Source organism: Nesoenas mayeri (assembly GCF_963082525.1).
Source record: "Nesoenas mayeri genome assembly, chromosome: 1".
In the NCBI taxonomy this organism is placed as follows: Eukaryota; Metazoa; Chordata; class Aves; order Columbiformes; family Columbidae; genus Nesoenas; species Nesoenas mayeri.
This window is the reverse complement of record NC_137541.1, coordinates 90,223,255-90,248,655: the sequence shown is the minus strand read 5'-3', so window position 1 is coordinate 90,248,655 and position 25,401 is coordinate 90,223,255. Positions and strand designations below refer to the sequence as shown.

The 25,401-nt window shown below is 40.8% G+C and overlaps 1 protein-coding gene across 1 annotated transcript in view; it reads left to right on the top strand.

Moving 5' to 3' along the window:
* Positions 1 to 200: 200 nt before the first annotated feature.
* Positions 201 to 25,401, top strand: part of CRYBG3 (crystallin beta-gamma domain containing 3) — a 93,871-nt gene continuing 68,670 nt past the window's right edge. Inside the window, exons 1-2 of the mRNA XM_080350358.1 lie at positions 201 to 392; positions 15,349 to 15,427. Coding sequence (XP_080206484.1) covers positions 268 to 392; positions 15,349 to 15,427 — 204 coding nt within the window. The 5' untranslated portion in view covers positions 201 to 267. The remainder of the gene's footprint in view (positions 393 to 15,348; positions 15,428 to 25,401) is intronic.

Genomic DNA, 25,401 nt, shown 5'->3' with positions numbered 1-25,401 from the left:
CCCCGGGCGCAACTTTTGTCCTTCCCGCCCCTCGCCCCTGGACGCTCCTTCCCGCCAACCCGGGGCCCTTCCCTTGCCGCCGCGGCCGCCCCGCCGGCGGGAAGGGGCGGGCGGGGGCGGAGCGGCGGCTCCTCCCCGGGGGCGGGCGGTGGCCGCCCGCTTCGGAAGAGAAGGGAGGTGTTTGCCGCCGCCGCGGGGACTCGGTGCCGGGTGGCTGCTGGCGGCGGCTCCCGTCCCATCAGTGTCCCGTTCGGGACGGCAGCGGAGATGTCCGGCGGGGGCAGCCGGCGGCGGGCCGGCCCCTCCTGGCACAGCACCTTCTCCCGCTTCTTCGTCAGGAGCTCACCCGGCGAGGGGGCAGCGGCGCCGGGGCGGCCGGCGGGCGCGAACAGGTACGTGGGGGACCGGACCACACCGGTGCGGCGCGGTCGGGCGCCCGCTGCCGTCCTCCGCCCCGTCCCACCTGCCCCCGGCAGAGGAGAGCCATGAGGGACGTGGGACCGTGCCGGAGATGGTGCGACACCGGTGGGTGAGGGAGGGCGAAGGAGCGGGTGTGTTGGCGGCGGGGGAGGCCCGGCCCGGACGTCCCGCTGGGGCTGCGGCCGCGGCGCTGAGGTGCCGCCAGGCGCCTCGGCCGGTCGTGGGCCTGGCGCGGCCGCGCTGCGCTCCGTGGAGAGCGGCGGCCCCAAGCCGGGACGGCGGCTTGTCACACGGAGTTTGGAACCGGGGGCGAGTGTGTGTGTGTGGGAAGCGGGGGGATGTTCCGACTGCTGACACGGTCGGAGCGGGTGGTGTCGGTGGGGATGTGTTTAACGCGGCGGTGCGGTGCGGGGCAGGTCCCCGCCCTGGCGCTGGGGCGGCGGGACGTGAAGGGGTTGTTGCTGCGTGTCTGCCCGGCCCTCGGGTGAGCGCCGGCGCCCCGCGAAACCGCTTTCCCCGGCCCGGCGGAGTTCAGCTGAAGTCGGTCAGACGGCGGAGCGCTGTGTGGAAGACGCGTTAGCGATGGATAAGGCGGCTCCGGGGCTGCTGCCCTGCCCTGCTCAGGGCGGTGGGGCTGTCTCAGCCTGTTCCTCGTGTTTCAGCCCCTTCCTTGGAAACTGAAAGCAGAAAGTCTGTGAGGGGGTTGGCTTCTTCGTTTGTCTGTTTTTTTCTTTTCAGTTTTGACACTTGGTGTTTTCTTTTGGCTTGGTGTAAATCAGATGTTAATGCAATATAAATATTACTGATGTGTCTAAGTTTCAATGCAAAATCTGTGGCTTATGGAAACCCGGTTATTAATAATTCTTTTTTAGTGCAGGGAGATGTTACAAGATGAAAATGTTTGGAAACTTCTTGTGTATTTGTTCCTCTTCCTTTTTTTTTTTTTTTTTTTTTTTTGGTCTAGTGGCTGATTTCTGTGTGTACATAGGAAAGAAGCACAGATAAAGTTTCCTTCAGATTCTCACGCAGCCTAATATTTGCCCTAGTTGAGCGACTGAGTGGGCCTTATTTCCTCAGGTGTAGTATTTATTTTTTGCTTTTATCATGTTGCTTTTAATTTTTGAGTCATTCTTGATACTGCGCAGGTTCATGTTTAAAATGGAAGAGAAGTCAGTACAGCTTCATCAGGTAGACAGTGGATATCACAGTAGTTCTTTCAGTGAAAAACTTTAGGATCTTGTGCTGTATGTTCTCAGCAATCATGAAAAATCCAAAGTGTATTGCTGTCTTACACTGTTCATCTCAACTGGTCTCATAAATGCACCCTGAAGGCTTTTACTTTTTGGGGTTTTGTTTTACTGTAAGCATTTGACACACCAGTGCATCACCAAATATCCACCAGCCTTTTATGAGCATGAAACATTGCTTTTTATTTCCTGGAAAAAAAATAAAATCGGAAGCAAGGCTGCTGAAGCAAGAGCATCTTTACAGTTGCAGGAGTATCGTGACTGTAATGTCTGACAGGGAGAGTGAATATATAGGAGAAGGAAAAGGCTTGCATTTGTCTGGAGACCTGAAGAGGCAATAGGAGAGGCTTCACCAGATGCTTCCTTGCCAGCTCCCCACGACTGTGGTTTGGAATAAACAAAAAAGCATAGCGGTCACTTTGTTAAGGAGCAGGGTGATGCTAGTTCAGTGGTTTGTGCACTAAATGACCTATCTGTAGGTAGCACTCACGGTAGACCTGTGCCGCTTAACTTGGGGCTGGAGACTGTTATCGTTATCTAAATCACAGTTTCATTTCCTGCAGCCAAGAGCTTTTCCTTTATTAGGAAGCTGGGACAGTCCATGTAGATGTGAAACAGCTCGGGCCTCTTGGCCTTGTTCTCAAACTCCTGGCACGGTTAGCTGCAGGGCGGTAGCCACAATTCTGCTCTGGAGTGGGAGAAACCAAAAACCCTCTGCTCTGAAGAGTCTAATTTGGTATGTTAAGGAGCTTTTTTTGTTGCGCTGGGTTGTGGCGTGGCACGTTAGTCAGGAATGCTGATGTTCTCGTCTTTGGTTTCCACCGGTAGCCTTCTTCACAGATGAGCGTAATTGCATACATTGAACAGCGCTGGGCTGGGATGAGTGCCACAGGTTTGCTGGTCATGTTTATTTAGTGAACTTGGCTGTGTAGAAAAATGGATCGCTGAACAAAGCGTGTGCGTGGGGAGGGGGGGCCGAGGCTGCTTTGTATGTTTATTGTTAAGGTGTGGAGTACATGAGGCAAGTTGGGGAATACGTCTTCTGTGAAGTGTTATGAGAAATGTATACACCAGCACGGTTTAAATTTCCTGTTCAGATTAACGAGATCAAATCCGAAATACATAAAAAGAAACTTTGGTGTGCAGATATTTTACCTAGGACAGGGTTTCAGAAAAGCAGGACACCTAAGTAAAGGGGGCAGGAGAAGGAGCAGTATGTTGTGCAGGGCCAAGTATATCCCTGGTATATCTGTGTTGACCTCTGGAGAGGCACATCATGCTTAATGCTTGTGCAGAATGCAATGGCTTCCTAAATTTTAAAAATGTGCAGAAATAAGACTACGTATGTCCAAAAGTCATTCTCTGTCTGCTTCTGCAAGTTCGGGAGCAGCAGCTGGGTGGAAGCCCCCAGCTTTCCTTTCCTTTCCTTCCCTTCCCACAGCTGCCTCTCAGCTAAATGGGGTGTGGAGCTCTTCACCCTCTCTTGCTCCAGGCACCTTGTTCAGGCTTAGCTTTGGAAAACCGAAACCCAAACCTACCGTGGCCCTGGTTTAGAATAGGAGGAAGGGGAGGAAGGAATTACACTGTTTGTTAATCAGTGCCTTAGACGCTTCTGAGAACCTCATTTGATGAAGAGCTTATATTAATAACTTGCCCTCACAGCAATTTGTAGCTTCGATGAACATGAGAATTGCTGCAGGCTTGCTTGCTTGTGGAAAAAATAACCCACGCAGATTAGTTGTGAGTTTCGTGGCAGCAAAAAGCACAGCACATGTGTAAAAGGGCTTGTTTTTTACATAAAACGTAGGCAAATGTGTGGTATCTCCCACCAAACGCTTGCCTGCATAAGTGTGTTCTTCAGAGTTGAGGCTGCTTTGAACGAAGGCTTTGGTGCTTTTCATCCAATTCTTTATCATTAACTTCTATCTAAGGTAGTCATTATGCTCTACTCTGTTATTTGCTATTTTCAATAATACAAAATTGATTATTTGTTACCGTGGTGTTTGTCTCGGAGCAGTCTAAATCCCCAGGGTGAAAAAAAAAAATCCCATTGAATTTTCACTATTCTAATGAGAGTGATTTTTTTATTTTTTTTTTAAATACATGTTTCTGTAGTCCATCTGAATGAAGATGCAGCTTTTAGAGTCTAAGTCAGTCCACTGTGGATTCTTTCAGAAATACGCAGCTTCCATGGCTGAGCAATTGTTGTGTTGCAAGTAAACATGACCTTTCAGGTCATGTTAGAAGCTGCTAAAGAGGTGTGACAATTTTCACTGGTCACTTTAACCCAGAGCTACCCTCAACTCCTCATTTAAACTATGGGCATATTTTATTAGTTATTCTGTATATTGTTTAGCAGGTTCATTTCAGGTTTATCTTTTGTCCCTCCAAGTGCTGTTGGTTGGTTGGTCGGTCAATTAACTGCCAGTGTAAGTGGGCATTTGTGGGGTTTGTCCAGATGTTCCTTCTGCATCACTGAAGTGTACCAGATACATCAAACAGGAAGAGCAATCTTTTGTTTTGTTTTAGAGGGCTTTGTTGCTTGTTTTTTTGTTGTGTTTTCTCCTCGCCCCCCCCCTTTTTTTTTCCCAGGCTGAGATTATTGTTCTGTTAATCCATTAGTTTCTAACTAAGAGCTTTCAGAGATGGAAGAACTTTGTTTATTCTGCCTGAGGAGAGATCAGAGAGTCTCTTTCTTCCTCGGGGATTGCCAGTCATTGTTGCTGTTTACAAAGAACATGTATTCTTGTCCCTGTAAAAAACGGTGCATTTGGGGACTGCTGGTAATTGATTGAAAGGGGAGTAATACATTTTAAACCTATTTTTTCTGAAGTTGCTACCTCTTGGCTGGTTTTGATTCAGATACTGTTAGCATCTTTGAAGAAATCCATTGTTTGCTGGAAGAATCAGTTTCTGCTTTCTAATAAAGAAACTTTTTCTTTCAAATGGCAGAGCAGGATCTGTTGTTGTCAGGGATGCCCGTGGAACCATCAAGGGGAATACTCCAGCCACACAGAAGAATTCAAATAAGGCTTATCTAAGCAAGATAGATTATGAATATTTTTTGTTGACTTGTTATTTTGGGGTTTTGTTTTTTTGTTTCTTTTTGCTTCTTGGATTTTCCTATTATGACTTTTATTGCAGAGTAATTCAAAATAGTAATAAAGGCCTTGATTCAGCAGAGTACCAGCTTCGTTGCCTGTAATTAAATAGGTAAATAGTTCTGTGCACTATAATGGAACTGCTTGTTTGATTAGAATTAGGTACATACCTATAGACATCTCATGGGGCTGAGACCAGAAGGAGCAAGCCCAGCATTTAGCCATGTATGGAGGAGACATTTTGCAAAGGAAATGTTACTAGAGTATTAGTTATAATGGTAGTTCTCCTTGGAAGAAACAAAGGAAAATATTTTTTTTCCACTATTTTAAATGTTAACAGCACTGTCTCCTTTCCAAGTATTGGCATAAGTACTAGAGTTAATACAAAAATATTTCCAGAACAACTACGGGTCTTTGGTTTCAAAGAACAATTTTGCAAAGATGAAAACTCCTAAGTCATCTTCCATGATGAAGAAAAGGCTCACAGGTGGAAAAAGGGACACACACACACGTAAAAAAAATTCAGAGATATGTTACTGTGCGGATTGTATTTCCGATTATTGAAACATCTTAAACAGATGGAAATCCAGCTGCTGCTTTTATTTTCTGAGGGGTATTTGGATTTCATATGACTCAGTATATACTATTATACTTCCAGAAAGTAGCACAGCACTATGTTGCTTAGGCTTTCCAGGGGATGTTAATACTTTTAAGATCAGAAACATGGGTTTCCTTAGTCATTTCAGTTTCTCATATCAATTTTGCAACATGAAATACAGCCTCTAATTTTGTTGTGTTAATGTGATTTCGTGACTTGCCTTATTTTGAAGCAGAGTCTTGGTTTTTCAGTGTTCCAGTGTTTCTTAAATTGCTGAAATATTTTACTGAAGGCAGTATATCTGCTTAAGCAGTGTGGAGGTCTTGGGGCCTCAGTGTATGAACATTGTGGATCTGCTCTTCACCTGTGGGCAGTGCTGTGTACGGAAAAATGGAGGAGGAAGTATTTCTTCTGAACGCACAAAGACCAAATGCAGAAAGAATTGCAGTGACAACAGACTTTTAAAAGTCGTCAATTAAATTTGATGGCTAAATTTGTAGCGTTTATTTTGGTTGAATGGAAAATGCGTGCTTTCAACACAAAGGAGGAAACCTTAATAATGACTGGAAATTGTCTGTAGGATAGTTCCCAGTGTTTATTTTGTGAGTAAAAAATGGGAGAACTAGAGAAGTATTTTATTGTGTTGAACTTGTAGCCTTGTGTGCCTCTACCAAGAGTTTTCCACTTCAGCTTGGCTAGAAGAACTCACTGCATTTTGCTGGTGACACCAGTCTCCGTTGCTTGTTTTTTCCTGAGTGCTTTTTCTTAATGACATCTTTTAAAAATTCTGTTATGCTCTGCTTATTGGGAGGACAGCAGTTGCTGCTGCTTTGAAGCTTTACTGGATTATTTTTTTTAATATCTCTTATTTTCGTGCCATTTGTAAGTACTCTTGTTGATCCCCAACCCTGCAAATGTGCCATTTGAAAACAGTTGTATGATGGGTTGTCTATTCCATTATCTAGTAATTCAATAATTTTAGCCTTAATAAACTTAAATAATTTACAAATCTCTTTCTGATATTGTACCAAGTTTATGTGCTAGTGGCCAGTAACATTTATTTCATAGGAATGTTGGAAACCTAAACCGACTGGCAAATATAGAACAGATTCTACATTAATGTTGGTTACTATGCTTGACAGATGCCAGAAGAAAAACCTTGATGTAATCTGGTATAATCCTACTGTCCAATATCGAAGTAGGCTTCACTCAGAAACATTTATATTTCTTTCCCCTAGCCTTTGTATGGCTGTTCAATTCCCTCACATGTAAAACAGATTAAGTTATTCAGCAAGGATGATCGTGGGCCATCGTACTTATTTCACTTAGTTCTAGCCCTTAAACTTAAAGGTACACGTTCAGTGTAAAGACATGGTTTGGTTCTTGCATTTTTCATGTACGTTTTCATTGTAAAATGTGGCATATCTGTGATTTTATACCATTTTATTTTCCATTATGTTTTAGTTGCTTTTTGAAAGAGGATTTAAAAAAAAAAATCTCTGTTTTATACTAACATATGCTGTTTAGGTCACATAGTCTATGTGACACAGTGCTGCTAATGCAGAAAATGAAGCTGACCTAGCTTTGCTACACAAGCAAAGAACAGTATGTAAATAAGCAGCATAAACAGGTCTGAGAGGAAAAATTGTTTCAGTTAAAACAATCTGCATTGCTTAATGCTGTCTGTAATCAAACCAGTTTCGAAGTGGAATAGTTTAATTGAATATAATACATTCTGTGCTATTCCAACACTTAAATTAATCAGCTGATTGTAACACCTCTTGCATTGCCTAAGTTCCTGCCTCCCCCTCCTTCTGGTTCCATTTTCTCCTTCTTTACCTTTCTCTGCTTTCTGTTAGTTTTCCTCCAGTTCCCTTTGTATTTATTTTAAAAGGCATAGCAGCTTTGCTTTCCTTTAACCCTCTAATTTCAAACTAACTTGTTTTTATAATTTCCATTTAACTTAATGTCTTTACTGCTCCTTTGCTATGTGTGTGGCCTAAGCTTAAGCACAGAAATGAAAGCCAGAAACTTCACATACAAATTTCTGTTCAAATACTCCCTCTCTCTCTAAGACAAGCCCCGACAGCCTTGCCGGAGACTAGGAGAAGACTTTGTCACTGCTACTACCATTTGGTTTCCCAGGAACAGTGGTAGCCTCAGGAATCTTGCTGAAAAGTTGGATGATTTTTTTTCATTTTGAAGCTTTTCAGAAAAGGAAATAATTTGTTTTGGGGCAAAGGGGAATGGAGGAAAGAGCTCTTTATTCATTACTATTTTCTGTTAAAATACTAATGTATTTAAACTGTCCTTTGATGCAGAAGGAAGGTTTTGGGCATGTTCATAAATTTCATCTACAAATTTAAGATGCATCTTGTTGCCACTGGGCTTTAAAGTTTTCCTTTCATTTTCATTTAACAAATGTTTAGCGTATCCTTGCTCATGTCATTCAACATACATGCCAAAAGTTTGACTCTTAAGAAATTGTCTGACTTGTCTTTGTAGATCAGCTTCTGATAGTTCTCCTGACCGCGCAGCGCATGAGTGGCTTCACAAATGTGACATTAGAGTAAAGTGTTGGTATTTTACTTTTAAGTATGTTGTATTCGGTCAGACTAAAGGGGAAGGATTGAAAAGTTGATTTAGTAAGGCTCCTGAGAAGTTAATAAATGTCATGTTGATCCTAGCATCAGTGGAGCATGGGAATGTTAAGCTCAGTTTTGTTTATGAGATTACAGCTTCAGTTGACAAACTGCTGAAGTAGTTCCTTAGACTCTTTTAAGGCATCTGATTTAGTGCTGGTGCTCCAATTAAAATACTTTTAAGTGTAACGACAGTGGACTAAGAATCAACATATGGAGGGATGTAAAAAGACCAGATGTGCAAAATAATTTTCTACTTGATGTACTTGAAGAAAATGAAAAGTATGTGTTTTTGAATCAATTTATTTAATATATTCACTAATAATTTGAAAGAGGACAAACCTGTAGCCTGTGAAGCTTGCAGATAAGTAGAGTGAAAAGTATGGGCATCGCCATGTAGATGACAACCAAGCTGACCAAGTTGCCATGGTAGACAATCAGCTGAACATGAGCAGCCAAAGCAAAGTGGCAGCTTGGAGAGAAAACATAATTCTTAGATGTATAAATATCAAAGTATGTGTATTCTGTGAATGAATTTTGCTTACTAGAGTACTGAATCTAGTTGTCGTGTCCACAATTCGTTATGAAAAAGGGCTCTGAGAAGAGCTTTAGAACAATTTGATGTCTGGAAAACCTCCCTCACAGGATAAAATTAAGTAGCTCAATAGTATTTAGTTTGTCTAAGAGAAGGTTTTGAAATGACAGGGTTACAGCTTGAGGAATGACTCTGCCTCAAGTTATATAACTGCAAGGGAAATGAGAGTTAAGTGTTTCGTGTCATAGAAGACCTGTGACTTGAAGAGGATATTTGAACCCAAGGCCTTTGTAATCTGTCCCATATAGAGGAAGGTTGATCCTGTATCTGAGAGATGAGGCTTGACAAATCAGACTAGTAAACCTAATTTGAAGTAGTTAATTTAATGGCAGTTACATGGAAAAGTCTTATTTATAAATGTGGTAGATTTTCCATTGCTTGATGGTTTTTAATCAAAACTCCTGTCTTTTGGTCAGGTATTAAAGGCTTGACACAGGTTGCCCTTGTGGAAATTCCTAATCTAGATGAACTGGTACATATAGAAATAATATTACTCAAAAGGTCTGAATTTTTGGCAGTCATCTTTTTAATTACCACTTGGAAGCTGGAATAGAGAAGAAACCAATACTAGCTAACCTGTGGCTCTTTGCACATGTATGATGAAAACTTCCTAACTACTACTGGTCTGTGGATGTGGTTTGAGAATGCCTGTAATATGCTGAAACTTCATGGAGATTTTGGTCTTCCACATCTGTATTTGATAGTATTATTAGACTCATGGTTTTCTGCTCATTCGCATTCTTCAGGGAGACTCTCACACGGATGGATTTTAAAGTACTTGGGGTTACTGGTGGATGAAAGATTGGACATGAGCTGGCAATTTGCGATCACATCGCAGGCCAATTGTATCTTGGGCAGCATCAAAAGTAGCGTGGCCAGCAGGTCAGGGGATGTGATTCTGCCCCTCTGCTATGGTGAGACCCCACCTGGAGTCCTGTGTCCATTTCTGGAGCCTCAGTATGGGAAAGACATGGACCTGTTGGAGAGGGGCCAGAGGAGGCCACAAACATCATCAGAGGGCTGGAACAGCTCTGCTGTGAGGACAGACTGAGAGAGTTGGGGTTGTTGAGCCTGGAGAAGAGAGAGCTCTGGAGAGATCCTATTGTGGCCTTTCAGTGCTTAAAAGGCACCTATAAGAAAGATGGGACAGACTTTTTAACAGGGCCTGCTGTGATAGAACAGGGGATAATGGTTTTAAGTTAAAGGAGGAGAGATTTCAGGCTGGACATGAGGAAGAAATGTTTTACAATGAGGGCGGTGAAACACTGGCACAGATTGCCCAGAGAGGTGTTAGATGCCCCATCCCTAGAGACATTCCAGGCCAGGCTGGACAGGGCTCTGAGCAACTGATCTAGTTGAAAGTGTCCTTGCTTATTGCAGGGGGATTGGACTAGATGACCTTTGAAGGTCCTTTCCAACCCGAACTATTCTATGAAAAATCATCACATTAAATAGCTAAATGGTTTCTGAGTTAATCTGAAGAGAAGTTAAAAACAATAATGCTAGCCTAATGCAGTAGCAAAGAGGGTTTGAGTATCTGGGGAGTCATCTGTCCATGAAGAGGGAGAAAGAGAGATGACATCTGAACCGCATGAGAAGTAAATGCTGGAGCTGCTGCATTGGAAGAGACTTTGCCGCTAAGCAGAGGGAGAAAGAGGCAGGGTAGACATCCAGAAGTGCTCTCTGAGTTGAATTTTAGCCAGCTGTCCCTGTTTCCGTAGGAGAATGGCCATTAATTCCTGCCTTCGCAAAGAGTAATTAGCAGCCTGTACCTTCTCCTTGTTAAAATGTCACAGTGGTTACTTTCAGTTTGATGAGCTCTGCATCTGGTCAGTCTCATCAAAACTTGCGTGTTTGTGCTCTATTGCTTTTGCACACTGCCGTAGTGTGTTTTTTTTTTTTTTATCTGACACAACACATTCACAGCCTGATGTGTGCATAACATGGGTGGGGTTGATTAATAAAGGAAGAAGGGGATGGGCTTTTAATTTGCAAGTTCCGAGGGATTGTTACGAAGAATGAGGCTGGAGGAAGCAGACTTCTCACACCATATGGAGATGCCATGAGGGCCTTTTGAAAATGTGATTGATTGTAATTGTTATGGTTTTAGAGGCAGTTGGAAAATTATCTCTCAAACCATGTGCTTAAATTTGTTCCATTAAATCGATATTTTTCTTGACCATAACCCCTCCTAACCTGAGTTAGAGTACTTCTGCTTATGTATGTCTACTTTTTGAGCAGCAGTGCAGAATATGAACGTTTGTCTTCCATGTAAGAATCTCTAACCAATTCTGCATAAGTGTAATGATTAAAAACTTGGACCACAAATATGCCTCTGATTCAAACACCACCTGTCCAAGTTATTACAGAAAGGTTGAAACAGATTTTCAGCAGCAGAGGAGCGAAAGTGTTGGAAAATCACACAAAGAAAGGTTTATGCAGAAGATACAGAACGGGATCTTTTGAACCTTGAGTTTAATTTTGATTATTTAAAGAACAGGAGTGATGCTAATCAGGTTAGGCATACTGGCAAGACTGTAGGGAATAGCAGCAAGACAGTGGAGGAGGAGAGATCCCTCTGCCTTCGCTGGAGATTAACCCAACCACATTGGATATACTCATACGTAAGAGAAAGGGGAATGTCTGGCAGAAACAGCAGGAAGGCAGTAGATTACATATTTTGGAAGTGGTTGAGAGGCTTAGTTTCTAGTCTTAATTTTGACAATGTTGTTATTACTCAGAGCATTATTTAATATTTCCACGCTTTTTTTTTTTTTTTAATTCTATCAAATGAAAGTAAAATCTGTGTAAATACGGAAATGAGTAGTTGTGACAATTTGTACATGACTGCCTGCATAGTTAAGTTCATGGAAGCAAGCTGGCAAAGCAGAGGTGTTTTCTATATTCCTGGGATCATGCTATTCTCTCTCACTACTTAAAAGCAAGTACGAAACAAATTCAAAACCTGGAGTAGTAGAGTCCTATTGCTGGGTGTATAATGTAAAACAATAGTTTGTCAACCATATAATTGAAGACTTGGGAGGTTCATCTTCCTAATCTAGCAAGGGCAAATGCTGAAATGCTCTCTGAAAGCTGGCTGATCCAGCAAAACCGTGTGGGTGGTTAAGCACAAGCCTAACTCTAGATGTGCTGGACTGGAGATGGCATGCTTGGTACCTGCCATGGCAAAGCACTCAGAAAATGCACCACTCCAGAAAAGCTCAAGGCAAGGATGAAGATGAGTGGAGCCAAACTTTAATAATACAGATATAACCAAAAGTGGGGGGTGACAATACCTAGTTCATGAAGAACCTGTATATACTACTAGTCTGTTTTCAGTTCTTAGCAAAGGTGTAACAATTAGGTGGTGTGATATAATGTAGCCACCGAGGCAACATTTGTAACAGTTTTTAATTGCAGACTTTGTCTTGGAGAGAGAGGAAAAAAACCCAACCAAACAAAAAAGTAACAAAAAACCCCCACAAAAACAAAACACCACCAAAAAACCTTAGAATACAGGTTGTAAAACATCTAGATACTAACAATTGGATTGCATAAGCATATTGGGGGAAAAAAAAAAAAAAAGAATGGGTAGGTTTTAGCATAAATGCTGAATGTCTTATGTTTTGCCTAAGAATCAATGTTAATTGTGAATGCTATATCTTAATAATTGTGTTCACTGCAGCCCTGAGTATAGACCCCTATGGACAACATGGGCTTATGTTGCAACATAAGAATGTATGGTGTAATTACATTCGCTTCACCTTGGTTTTGTTTGTTTGTTTTATTAACAGGGAGTGTAAGGTGGTTTGTGGGCCTATGAACTTTACTATTTTGTGTTTATCTTCAGAGAATTTGTGCAGAAAACACTGTATAGTGTTCCCAAATGTGTCATTAGTGACTGTTACATGATTAATGCAATGATGAGAGGGAGGAAAGCCCTTAAGATTTTAGGGGGGTTGATAGTGAGAAGTGATAAGGTGCATCATTTAAGCCCAGTGAGCCTGTTCTCCAGTCCCAAGTACCGCATGTGGCACCAGCATCTGTGGTGTTTAGGCTGTAGAAGGTAATCTTGACTCTTTGGGAAAAATGAAACAATTTAATCCTAAGCAAGCCAAGAAGCCTGTTTCCAGCGAAGCGAGCTTTTTTTGATGTAGATCTCATTCAATCAGCACGAGTCATTTGGTTCCAAAGGTCCTTTTAAAATGGGGCCCTGGCTGAGGGTGGAAGTGGTTCACAGAAAGCAGCGTCATTGGCAGAGTGAGCTGCAGCGGTGCGTGCCTGCTGGCTCCTGCTGTTGGGTGGCATTCAGTGCCCCTTCCCTTGTGCTGGTTACATGTCATTGCACTCTAGATGGAATCATGGTCTGGGTTTTTCCTGGTGGAAACTTCTGATCCCCTCCTTGATTTTATCCAAGACTGTGACCCTGCTGGGAGCCCTGCTTGGCTGAGTTAAGGATGGGAAGAGATAGCTGAGGTTGAGGAGGAAGGTATGGAGATTTGTAAAGCTGGTCCTACTGACAAAGTCAGCTTGTTGAGGAGCTACACCCTAAAGTAAAAAGGTTCAAGAATGTAGAAATGCTAGAATATAAACCATGAAAGGATATAGAATGGCTTCCAGGTTTAGGTGAATTTTATATTGGAAAGTAAAGTTTTGATACCTTTTTTTTTTTTTTTTTTAAACTCATTATTTTTAAGATGCTTATCTGCTGAACTGCATTTTTTCAGTTTTCGTACGTACACTAGGGAATTTCATAGCAATCTGTCCATGCCTGGCTAGCTAAAAGAATATACAGGCATGTATTTCAAATATAAACAAGAAGCAGGAAAGTGAAAAAAATTTGGGGAAAAAACATGATGTGAAGGGAAGAATATGAGCAAAACAAAGTGATAAAAGAATAGTATGCTGGTGATACTGAATGAAAGCAAGGATCTCATTTGTGGTCTGCAGAGCAGTTCCATAAAGATACTTGAAGCCAAGAAGAACATTTGGTGGAGGTCAACCTGCTCATGTCAAGTGTATCATCATCAGGAAAAGCTATGCAGATCTGATAAGGGTATTTATTTAATATTAATTAAAAACAAACAAACAAAAATAAAAAAAAACTCAAACCAAACAACCTAGGAGGGAGAAAACAGGTTACATAGAGTGCCAGGTTGCCCAGAAGCGATTGTGGCATCTTCTTCATGAAGAACATTAACAGCAGAATAAATTAATAGGATAGAATATTAATTCATCTGCTCTGTCTTATAGGGAAGCAAGGAACAGCCAAGACTTTGTCTGATGCTCTCCCTGAAAAAGCATCTTTGTGTTTATGGATGAATTATGAAAGAGAACCTGAGGTGATCTGAAAGTACATGGTTTTCAACTAGAAGAGTATCTATAAGAGAGAGGAAGGAGCTTTTCTTTTGTTGCATCTAAAAAGACCTGAAAGATCTTGAAAAACTTAATTGCAGAAGAGTTCTGTTCTACTTTTTGTCAGGGAATGTTGTCTCTGAGCAGCTGAAAGGGGAACTTCACATTTAATCACACTGGCCTTTTGTATTTTGTGTATATATCAACATATATTTAACTCAGACACTTAATCCACAATAGGAAGAAAACCTTTCTTTTCAGAAGTCTTACTGAGTAGTGATAGGAGAACCAGTTTATCTAAATCCTTTCTCTAAATCCTGGCAGAATTTAACTAAAATGAAAATAATTATTTTTTAAATTTTTATTAAACGGCATTCATCTCTTCATACAAATTCAGAAATAAGGGCTTGTGCATTTGTCAGTAGCAAAGCTAAATTTCTAAAATTGTTGAGACAGGGTTTCTTAAGTGATTATCTCTTCATTGCAATACTGAGCATGTCTCACATGATATATTGGTATGAAGTTATTTTTCTTCAGCTTGTGATATGCAATGCTGGGAGTGATGTCTGTCATTAACATCATCTAATGTTTCCCTTGATATGTTTTTGCTTTTAATTTGCATGTAGCATAAAGGCTTTGATTAAAATGTCTGCTGGATTCTACTTAAGGATCACTTAAGAATCAGGAGCAGGAGGTGGGTGGGGAATGATGCCCTTAATTCCAAAGATAGACTCTTAAGAAAATTTTGGCCAAGGTAAATTGGCAATAAGGACATACATGACTTTGGACTTCTGACTCTCAAAATGGAGCAGTGGGTGTTGCCTTGGTAATAACAACATGCCTGTTGTCTCCTTTCTAAAATTTCTTCTGAATTTGCCTGCAAACGCTCATTAGGTATGTTCAGTGAAGACATGTTAAATGTAGTAGCTACAATTGGTGATGATTCCATCTGCCCTGAGTATGCTCAACTCAATCACCATCCTCAGTAGAAGGACTGGGGGTACCTCGTAGCTGTGCTACGGCAATGAATGCTGCGGTAGCAGATGATTGATAAACTATAGTATCATTTTTCCAGCAGAAAATAGCACATATGCACAGAAAACCTGGCATTTTTTCAGCTGGACATGCTGGAACACTGTGTGCCATTTCTGAAGGCTTGAGTTTGAAAACCTCTGTATGAGATGAAACATGCATTTTGCTTCCATCTTCAGCTTTTTTTGGCATGGCTTTTTCAGTTGCAATATGTCCAGAATATGGGCTATGGTTTGGAAAATGTTTTCTTCTGTCCTTTCAAGTTAATGCTCTCTTGTGTTGAATTTGAATGATAACATGTTGGCTCTCAGATTTGAATAATGCAGGTCCTCAGTGTTAAAAAATGTTTGTTTTTCAGTTCTGAAAACAAAGGAAATGAAGCCATAAACATAAAGAGCAACCAAAAGGAAAGCACAACTCTACCTGCATTTTCGAAGGTATGATTTTTATTTACTAATATTTAATTAAGCTATAGCCTGCCACCTTTGCTTGTGACTACTTGCTTGTGTTCTGATGTTAGAGGTATTCCTGCACTGTGATTTAGCACCTGGTTGCCATATTCTGGGTGAGGGTCTGTTATGCCAGGTGGTTTCAGACATTCCTCTAAAGCACTATTTCTGTATAACTTACAAAAATCTAAGCAGCAAGTGTTTGCCACTGGTAGCCAGCCAAAGTACTGTTAAGACTTTTCTGCTGACATTTGTATGTGTGTTGGCTGTTCTTTACCAGTGTTATCCGTGTTAATCATGCTTGTCTTGTCCTGTCAGCATTTTACTGAAAAAAAAAAAAAAAGGACACGCTTCTCTGTGATCAAGGCTTTCTTCTATGTCACTTGACACAAAGTGGTGGTTGCCTATAAAGTTGTGTTTAGATTTAGTCAAATATCATAAATAATTATGTACAGGACATGACCTGGTGATAACAACTCTTTGCTGCTGCCAAATCATGCCCTGCACAGAGCCATTTCAGTGATTCATTCAGTAAGCACTGTTGCTTGGGGTTTTTTTGTTCCTTTTCCTAGTACTTTTAATTTAATGCATATAATATTGTGGCTACTTCCCTGAAAGGGCCGTGACTGATCTGCCACATTTGTTTGGGGGTGCAGTAGGTTTCTTAACATGCTGAATCTGAGATTTCTATCCTGTGTTGCATTTATCAAGAGCTAACAATGTACAGAGAAGGAACCGGTGGTCTTCTTGTATGGCCTACAGTCTGTGTTGTTGCATCTTTAGTATCCAGGGACAACCTGTTTGGGCTTTGCTGAAGTGCAGTTGCCTCTACAAAGACCTGTTTCAATCCAACAGAGTTGTTACCTCCATTCAGTTCTGTGTTGAACGTAGTTTATCTACATCAAGGTGGGAAACATGCAGTGACATTTGTTCAGAAGCCAGCCCTGTCAGTTCTGAGCTCATGGAAAATGCCACTGGATGTCTTCCTGTTACTATAAATCATGACTTTCTGCCTGCATTTCAAGGCATAAAATCAGTAAGAATTCTGATAAATTGGGGGAGATCCTACTATAATGGAAGAAATCCTTGTGCATTCTAAAAAATTCTTATTTTTCTATGTTAGACAAATGAAAAATTCTAAACCAGATTTTCCTTTCAAAGAAGGTTGTGACTGGGGAAGGGGGATTATTTAGCATATGTGCGTAGGACTTCAAGACCAGGAATTTCTTAAAGGAAGTACGAAGAGGGCCAAGTCTCAAGGAACAAGCAGGATGTGAAGGTGGAGCAAAGGGAGCATGGCAGGTTTAAGTGTCTCTTTCTTGCCAAAAATGAAATCTCATTTATTTTTGTATTTAAAAGAGCCCAAACTCGGAATCTTTCCAGCTGAATGTAAATTTGTTGTACTAAAGTCTTCTACTCAGAACTTATGTTTCTGTAGTACTGTACTAAAAGTTGGTGCCAATATTCATGCTGTGAAGTTTTTTTCCTGATATCTGATCTGTTTTCTTTGTCTTGCCATAACTTTTTATTCAACTATATTGTCTTTGACCTATGTTTATAAGTTTAAAGTGTTACAGTGTACATTACATTATCTTTGAAATAATACCTGTTGTTTGTATAGGCTTTAAAAGAAAGGTGTGGTTTTCATATTACTAGAATGTACTTGTTGTTCAACTGCACTGAGGGCTTCTTGTCTAACTTACTTCCTTTTTTTTTAAGCTGATCAAAAATCTTTTGATACTCTTGAACAGTTTGGTATGCATAGTAGTGGGTACTTTTAGCACAAGAATTTTATATCTTGTATGCACTGGAATTACAACTAGATAATAAAAACAGATTCAGAGAAGGTGCAGAAAGTTTTTTCTACTCCTCTCCCCCTCCCTTCCCTGCTGTTTTTTTGGGGGGAAGAAAATATTTTTCTCTTTTTTTCCTTACCACTGGTCCCTCCTATGCAGAGTAGCATTTTGATAACACCATCCTGTCCAATGCCTGACACTGACCAAAACAAGCTGTCTTGTACAAAGATCACTAGAATGCAGCTGAACAGTTGGAGATAACTGAGACTGTCTCATTTGAAAGGGGTAATGTATGGTATTGAAAGACATTTCAGTTTTATTCATTGAGTCATCAAGGTTACTATGCGCTAAAAGGAAATACTTTGTTGTTATGGAAAGTATACTTTGTGAGGAATGTCTAAACCTATATACCTACATGGATCAGGCTTGGGCAGGTTTCCGTACATGCCTATGTCTCTGAACTGTGCTGCTACCTAGTCAGTTTGGGTGGGTGGTGAATAAAGTTGAAACCATATTGTCTCTGCCTCTCACCAAATTAATGAGCTATCATGTTTCTGATAGACTTACACGTAGACTTACGTGCTGTGATTTCGTATATTCATTGGAGGTCTCAGCAGGAGGCCAGGGGCAAAATAGCAGGGGAACTGTAAGTCTGATTTAGCAGCAAAGGTCAGACATCTAAATTATAGCTGACTGGGTGAGTGGAGCTGGGAAATGTGCTGAGCTGTGGTAGCCGTTTGGCTCTTCTGAGCACTTTAGTTAGCAGTTCTGTACTTTACCCCTGCTATTTTTTTCCCTCTGATTAAATATTTAGCTCATAACAGGAGGAAAAGATATTTTAATACCTTATGAAAATATGAAGCCTAATCTTTCTGTGTCATGGTGACTTTATCAATTGTCATTTGATCACTTTTGAGAAAACATTATGGAAATATATTTGGCATATTTATTAATTCATTGATAGAAAGTACGTCACCACCCACCACCATTTGTTTACAGGTTTTGGTTTGCTTCTGTTTCTTTGAATTAGAGCTGTAAACAGTGCTCTTTCTGAGTAAATGCTTCTTTCAGCAATGTGACTGTTGAACAGATGGTTGTGTGGATGTAAATAGGTCTTGCACCTTCACGTTTAGTGTTCTGGGTATCTACATTACATAGTGTCCAGTACATGTTAGTGTATCAACCTCACTTTTAGTGCTACAGGGACTTTGTTTTTAAAAGGAATATTGCAACAGTGCTTCCTGCAGCAGTATGTTTCACATACTTTTGCTTTTTGTTGTGCCCTTGAAACAGAGGTTTACGACTGGGACATAGTTATTAGTTGGATTGTGTGGAACAGCTGCCAAATAAGCTGACACTGCTACTTTAGGAATGTCATATTAGTACAGTTTTGAAGAAATCACACAACACTCTTGTTGGATGTGCTTGTGGCGTAAACCTAAACGGGCTTCTACCTGTACTACCGTACTGTAGCAGTACCAGTGGTGGTAAGCGCTTGGGGTTGATTCCAGTACTAGTGAATGGCTTAGGTCCCAGGTGTACTCTGCCTGAGGTTCTCATCCAAGTGATGGCTTTGCTGTGACAGCATGAGCTGTCAGTTGTCTGCCTATCATCCCCAGGTATCCTTCCTGTCATGGTATGGGGGAAATAGCACATTCTCCTGTAACTGATTAGGAAGGAATTTTTAAGCATCTCAACTCAGGAATTACTATGTGAGCTCTGTCAGGCAAATGCAAAAGTTTGAGAAAGTAGGTACAAATACAATACACCAAACATATAATTTAGACTTAAGTATTTTAATGGCATTAAATATTTTATAATTTGGCCCATAGGCTTGAGCCTGGGTGCTAGCCACCTGGATTAGCCAGAGGCAGTCTCAACCTTCATAGAAAACACAGGGGCAGAAACTACTGCAAAGATTATCTAGTTTACTCCTCTGCCCCAAGGTGAGATCTTTGTATCATGTCATACTTGATAGAAGTTTGTCTAACTTGTTCTCAAAGACCTCCAGGGATGGAGATCTCTAAGATCTCTGCAACTTCACCAGACAACTGTTCTACTGATTTTTGTAAACCTTATAATTAGAAAGTCTTTTTCTTAATGTCCCATCTAAAGCTTCCTTGCTACAAATTAAACTTGTTGCTAATTGTCATCTGACAAGTATTCCTGTATACTGTGAACATGGGGAAGAGATCATTCTGTAGCCCCGCTTTCTCACATGAATTTAATTTCAAGGTACCATACTGACGGCTGTGTTTAAGCAGTAGACATAGTATTAAAATTTGATGTCAAAGACTGCAATTATGTGATAAGATGGAGCCAGATTCTTTTTGGAGTTGTGAAAAATAGGACAAGAGGCAATGGGTGCAGGTTGGAACATGGGAAATTCCATTCATTGATTTTTTTTTTTTTTTTCTTTTTTCTTTTATTTTCCCCCTTTACTGTAAGGGTGGTCAGATATTGGAACAGGTTGCCCAAGGAAGTTGCAGAATATTTATCCTTGGAATTACTCAAAATGCAATTGGATGAAGCCCTGCTCTAACTGGAGCTGCTTTAAGCAGGAGCTTAGCCTACGTGACCTCCCCAGCCACATTCTTTTCAGCCTAACTTGTTCTGTAATTCTCTGTCACATCATTTTTCATCCAATGTATGAAATCACATAAGTTATATATATTAAAAAAAAAGTTCCATGAACTTGCTGCAAATATGTAGCTATTCTTACAGGGTGTCCTGCCTGCTTGTGCAATAGCTTCTTCATTGAATAGATGAAATTCACCTTTGTTTTTTAATTTATTTTCAAATGCCAGGGAATAGTCAAGTAAGAGAGAGGAATAATATTTAATGTTTATGAAAACATTTTCCATAAAAGGCAATGAAAGTGTAATATTGGGGAAAATTTAGAGGAAATAGCAGAAATAAGATAGACAATTTAATTCTTTTCTCTCTGGCTCCTTACTGGACCTTGCAGAAATAAGGTGATGGTTACATACTGAGAACTGACTAATCACAGAATGTTTGGGATAGGAAGGGACCTCAAAAGATCATCTAGTCCAATCCCCCTGCCAGAGCAGAAACACCTAGATGAAACTACACAGGAATCTTTAAACTGAAATAAGAACTTTACAGTAACTTCAGGAGAAAATTCAGGAGGGAAAAATTCTGAAGTAATTCTGCAAATGGTGTAAACAGAATTATTTAAATTATGAAGTTCACTTTGTCATTCTAGATACTTTCACAGAGTTTACAATTCCCCATAAAGGTGACTTAGCAGAAACTTTATTTCAAACTGCATCTCCTTTTTCTCTATCTATTCATTTGAAGTGTTTACTCTTAACGCCTTGTTTTTTGTTCTGTTGCCAGGGAGGGTGAGTCTAGATACTTCCGCAGATTTTAGGTGAACACTAGAGTTTCAGAGAAAGTTTGTTTCATCTTTTCTTTCCTCATTTGACAAATTAAATCTACATTAAGGACTCTTGGTGTTTCAAGAATTCAAATGGATAAACAAGTTTTTAAAGTCCCATTGCTGAACTTTGGACAGATGCAGTTGCATCTCCAAATGTTAAATAGTCATTGAATTTAAGTAGGTTTATTTTTTAAAATGCAAACCTGATACAGTTCAACTAGAAGTTCCTTCCTCTTGCTTAACTTTTACTCCTGATTATGAAGATGCTACAATTTCATTAATCTTCTAGCTATTCTTGTCTTTGAGGGTTGTCATGACCTGATTTTTTTTCATGTCAAAACAAGCAGAGAAAGGAGGATGCGGAAGGAAAACTTCACAGTATAAAAAAAACCAAAGTATTCAGAGGTTCAAAGCATCATTTATGTGTAGAGATACAGAACTCACCTTTGACTTAAACCCCCTCAAAACCCCAAGGCTGTCTTTGTTTATCTTTGTGGGTTTTTTTCTTTTTCTGATTATTTAAAAGGTATTATTTTAATTAAGACTTAATAGTTTTTGACAATGGTGTAACTCTTTGCGTCTTCTTCATCACCACTTTGCTGGCATAAAAAGGAAAAACCTACTTCAACCGCAAGTATTTGGAATCTGGTTTTGTCATTAACACTAGCAACAGTGGACTTCTAGGAATTCTATCGAGGAATATCTATCGAGTATTTTGATTTCTTATAGTAATTTTTCCTGAATTTCTCTTCATACTTTTCCAATTTTCTTATACAAGTCTTGTTCCTAGTCTACGTGTCACTATGTTTGGTTGGTTTCGTTAGGTTTCTGTATGTATTGACTCCTGTTGGTTGAGAATGCTTAACTTCTTCTCCTCACAGTAGCTGGAAAAAATAAAAAAGCTTATTTCATATGTGGATTTAATGTACCCATTGCAAACAAGTGGGAGATAATGCCAGATACTTTAGCCTCCTAGAGAAATGAAATGTGTTGAAAAACATTCAGTAGTGCCTCATTGTGGGGTTGTAGTGGTCTGCCTGCAACTCAGGTTATCTCAGTGTGGATCTTGTTTAGCATATAAAATTTACAGACTATTGCTGTTCAGATTAAACGGGATGCTCAGATTTGTTAAATGAAATGCAGCCACCTTAGCTATGTTGAAAGGTCAAAGCTAAAGCTAGAACATGGTTAATTTTCCAGGATTAGTTGTAGCAATGCTTAAACATGCTACTTTGTGCACCCAGGACTTTAATCTGAAACTATTAAACTCCTCCTATATGCTAGCAAACAGAAATTCTGGGTTAAAGTTGTTTCTCAGATGAGTAAATTGAAGTGTTGGGGTTAAATGTTGAGGCTTGTCGAAGGTCCCTGGGGTGGTTCAGTGATGATCCTAAAATTCTGCTGGCTGATTGTCTTCTCACAGCCGCAGGTGAGATGGGTTGGTTAGAGGGCACAAGCGTACCCACATGATCCCCAGAATGTCCTCCATCCGCAGGTCCCAGCACAGCAGGACAGACGGTCAGTGAGAGGTCTCCACGCAGCTGTCTGGAGTTTCTGCTTTGTAATGAGTGTTCATTCATGAGGAGCGACATCAGAAACGTCTGGCTCTTGTGGCTGGAAGCTAATTCTTTGTTCGCGGAGATCTGTGTTTTAATGCTGTTAATGTTTTCATTTCATTCACTCATTAGGGCAATAAAAGAGATTGTATTCTTGGCAGGCAGTAACTCCTGCCGAATGAGAACCTCTGGCAATTTGAACTTTTGCCACTCAACTGCTGTGGGACGGCGGGGACCAGGGTGGCTGTTCCCAGCTGGTATGGGAGGCGAGGCAAACCTGGCAGAGCGATCCCTCCTCAGGGGGCTGTTGTGCTGCTGGAGCTGCTCTCTGCGCTGCGGGGGTCTGTTCACACCGGGAGCAAGCCCTGTGCCTCTGACTGCGTGGGTGCAATTACGCTTTAGGTGTATGTCTGTGCTACAGTCAGGAGTAGATTACAGCCTGGAAAATATACCTAGTCTAACGATGAATAAATTAGCTCAGATAAGAATCATACTTGAGAAAAGACATTGTGGGCTTGTCTTTTGAGTCCCAACTGCCAAGCTTCTCTGCAGCGGTTGCTTCAGCAAGGTGGGACCGCACTACCTGAGTGCGCAGTAGACACGGCATCAGTTATAGCTGCAGTCTCTTCAGTCACCTGATTTGAGTCGTAACCTTGTTTCACGCTCTGCCAAGCTTCCCCTCTGCGCCAGCACGTGAGGTCGCAGGACCATAGGATAATTCAGGTTGAAGGGACTCTCGGATGTCATCTAGCCAAGCCTCCTGCTTAAAGTAGGCTCAGCTATAAGGTCAAGCCAGGTTACCCAGAGCTTACCCAGTGAAACTCTGAGTAACAAGTTGCTAGAGGAATTAAAGCTTTATGAAGCGTGTCACAAGCAGGAGAGCTCACAGAGAGTGGGAAAGGGGGAGGCAAGGGGAAGACTGATGACAGTCCATATACAAAAGGAGCAGAAAGACACTACAGCAGGAAACCTTTTTTCCTTGCATCAGCAAGGATCTCAATGGGATCTGACAGGTGGGTTTTACTCTAAAAACTATTGCTTGCATGGTAAGCCTGGCTTGTATTGAGAATAGTGTGGCCAGCGGGATTAGGGGAGTGATTGTCCTCCTGTGATTGGATACTGGTGAGGCTGCACCTCAAATACTATGTTCAGTTTTGGGCCCCTCACTACAAGAAAGACATTGAGGTGCTGTAGAGAGTTCAGAGAAGGGCAACAAAGCTGGTGAGGGGCCTGAAGCACAAGTCTGATGAGGAGCAGCTGAGGGAACTGGGGCTGTTTAGCCTGGAGAAAAGGAGGCTGAGGGGAGACCATAGCACCCTCTACAACTACCTGAAAGGAGGCTGTAGCATGGAGGGTGTTGATCTCTTCTCCCAGGTAACAAGTGATAGGACAAAGAGAAATGGCCTCAAATTGTGCCAAGGGAGGTGTAGATTGAATATTGGGAAAAACTTCTTAATGGAAAGGGTTGTCAGGCACTGGAACAGTCTGCCCAAGGAGGTGTTGGAGTCACCATCCCTGGAGGTGATTAGAAGATGAATAGATGAGGTTCTTGGTGACATGGTTTAGTGGTGGACTTGGCAGTGTGAGGTTAATGGTTAGACTTGACGATCTTAAAGTTCTCTTTGAACCAAAATGATTCTATGACACTGGAGGAGGACTTTTTTTTCCTTTTTTAACCAATTATATGAAATGTAACTGATACAAGAGTCACTGGTATTATTCCAGTGTTGCGAATATCAAGCTGCTCAAGCCTAACTGGGGAACAGATGCAACTGCTGTTGTCAACGTCAACTAAAAGCCCTGACTCTTGGAAACTGGTGGGATATACCAGGGAAAGGATTACTTTGTGTATACCCAACGCCCTTGCCTTTTTTCCCCATAGCATTTGCTGGGGGCTTCTGTCAGAAACAAGCTCAGAGAGAGGCATAGGAAATAAGTGAAAGTTACAGTGTTGTTGCCTCGTGGAATTGCCATCATGCTACTGTGTTTGTCAGGTGCTTGTGCCTGAAGGCTTCTGCTGTGTTAAAAGCTTACTGGCTTCACAGATCATGTGCTTTTGTCTCAGTAATTTGAATATAGCATGATCTTAAAACACAAACTCCAAAATCTGTAGCAGGAAGAGGTGGGTTTTTTTTTTGTCAAATGCCTAAACAGTGCTTTAAACTTTGAATTGAGATTTTTATTGGTAAATGATAAAACACCAATAGCTTCTGCTGTCTTTCATAGCAAAGCCAAAGTGGAGTAGAAGGGAGAATATATGTAGTGTAGGGTTGATTATATTGAAAGGAAGAAATATTTGCATAGTTTCTGTGTTGGGACTTAATTACCCACGTATATCTTCAAGTAAGCACAGTGTAAATATTCTCCGGGGCTTTTTTAATGCAAGACACTATTTATGGTTAAAGGTATGGAAGGACACTTTCATATTAAAACTTCCTGTTCTTTTGATTTACCAAAAGTTAAGTAAGGAAAGGAAGGTTAAAGAGGAAGGAAAGTCTAAATAGATTTCTGTTTCTGGAAACAGAGACTACAAAACAGCTTTTCATGCAGGGCATGAATTATGCTCACAAATAAGCAGCACAGTCTTTACAAACGTTATGTCTCAGAGATGCTAGTGGAAGAATTTCACATGTAGAGATTTAGCCATATTTGAAGTCTCAGTTCCTGAGCACTAGTTCCTGAATACAAATGACTTAAACACACACCAAAAAAAAAAAAAAGGAAAATTGCCAAACCGAAAACAAAACACCACCACTAAACACACACACAAACAGCAACAAAAAACCCCAACCAAAAAACAACAAAACCCCAGGATACTGAACTGTTGACAAGTTTTGAATGTAATATTTTCTTCTCTGGTCGAGCATTTAGCTGTTAACTTTATAGAGATTGTAATAATATAAATGTTTATAGCCCATGATGGTTCTATCTGCAGAGAAAATAAGATTTGTGTGCACTTCCTGCACTGAGATGCTCTTTTAAATCTGAGAAATTTGCGTGAATTATACTAATCACAGAACAAGGGAGAAATGCCCTCACTCAAAGTTGAATCAAAAACTGGTGTTGAAGAATGCTGAGGTATCAAAGTGAAGAAAGAAACTATGACAGTAGAATTTTGAAGTTGGCTATGGTGAGTCATTCATGTATGAATATTATAAAATTTGGGGATTTTTTGTTGTCGTAATTTCTTTTTTGTATTTACTTGTG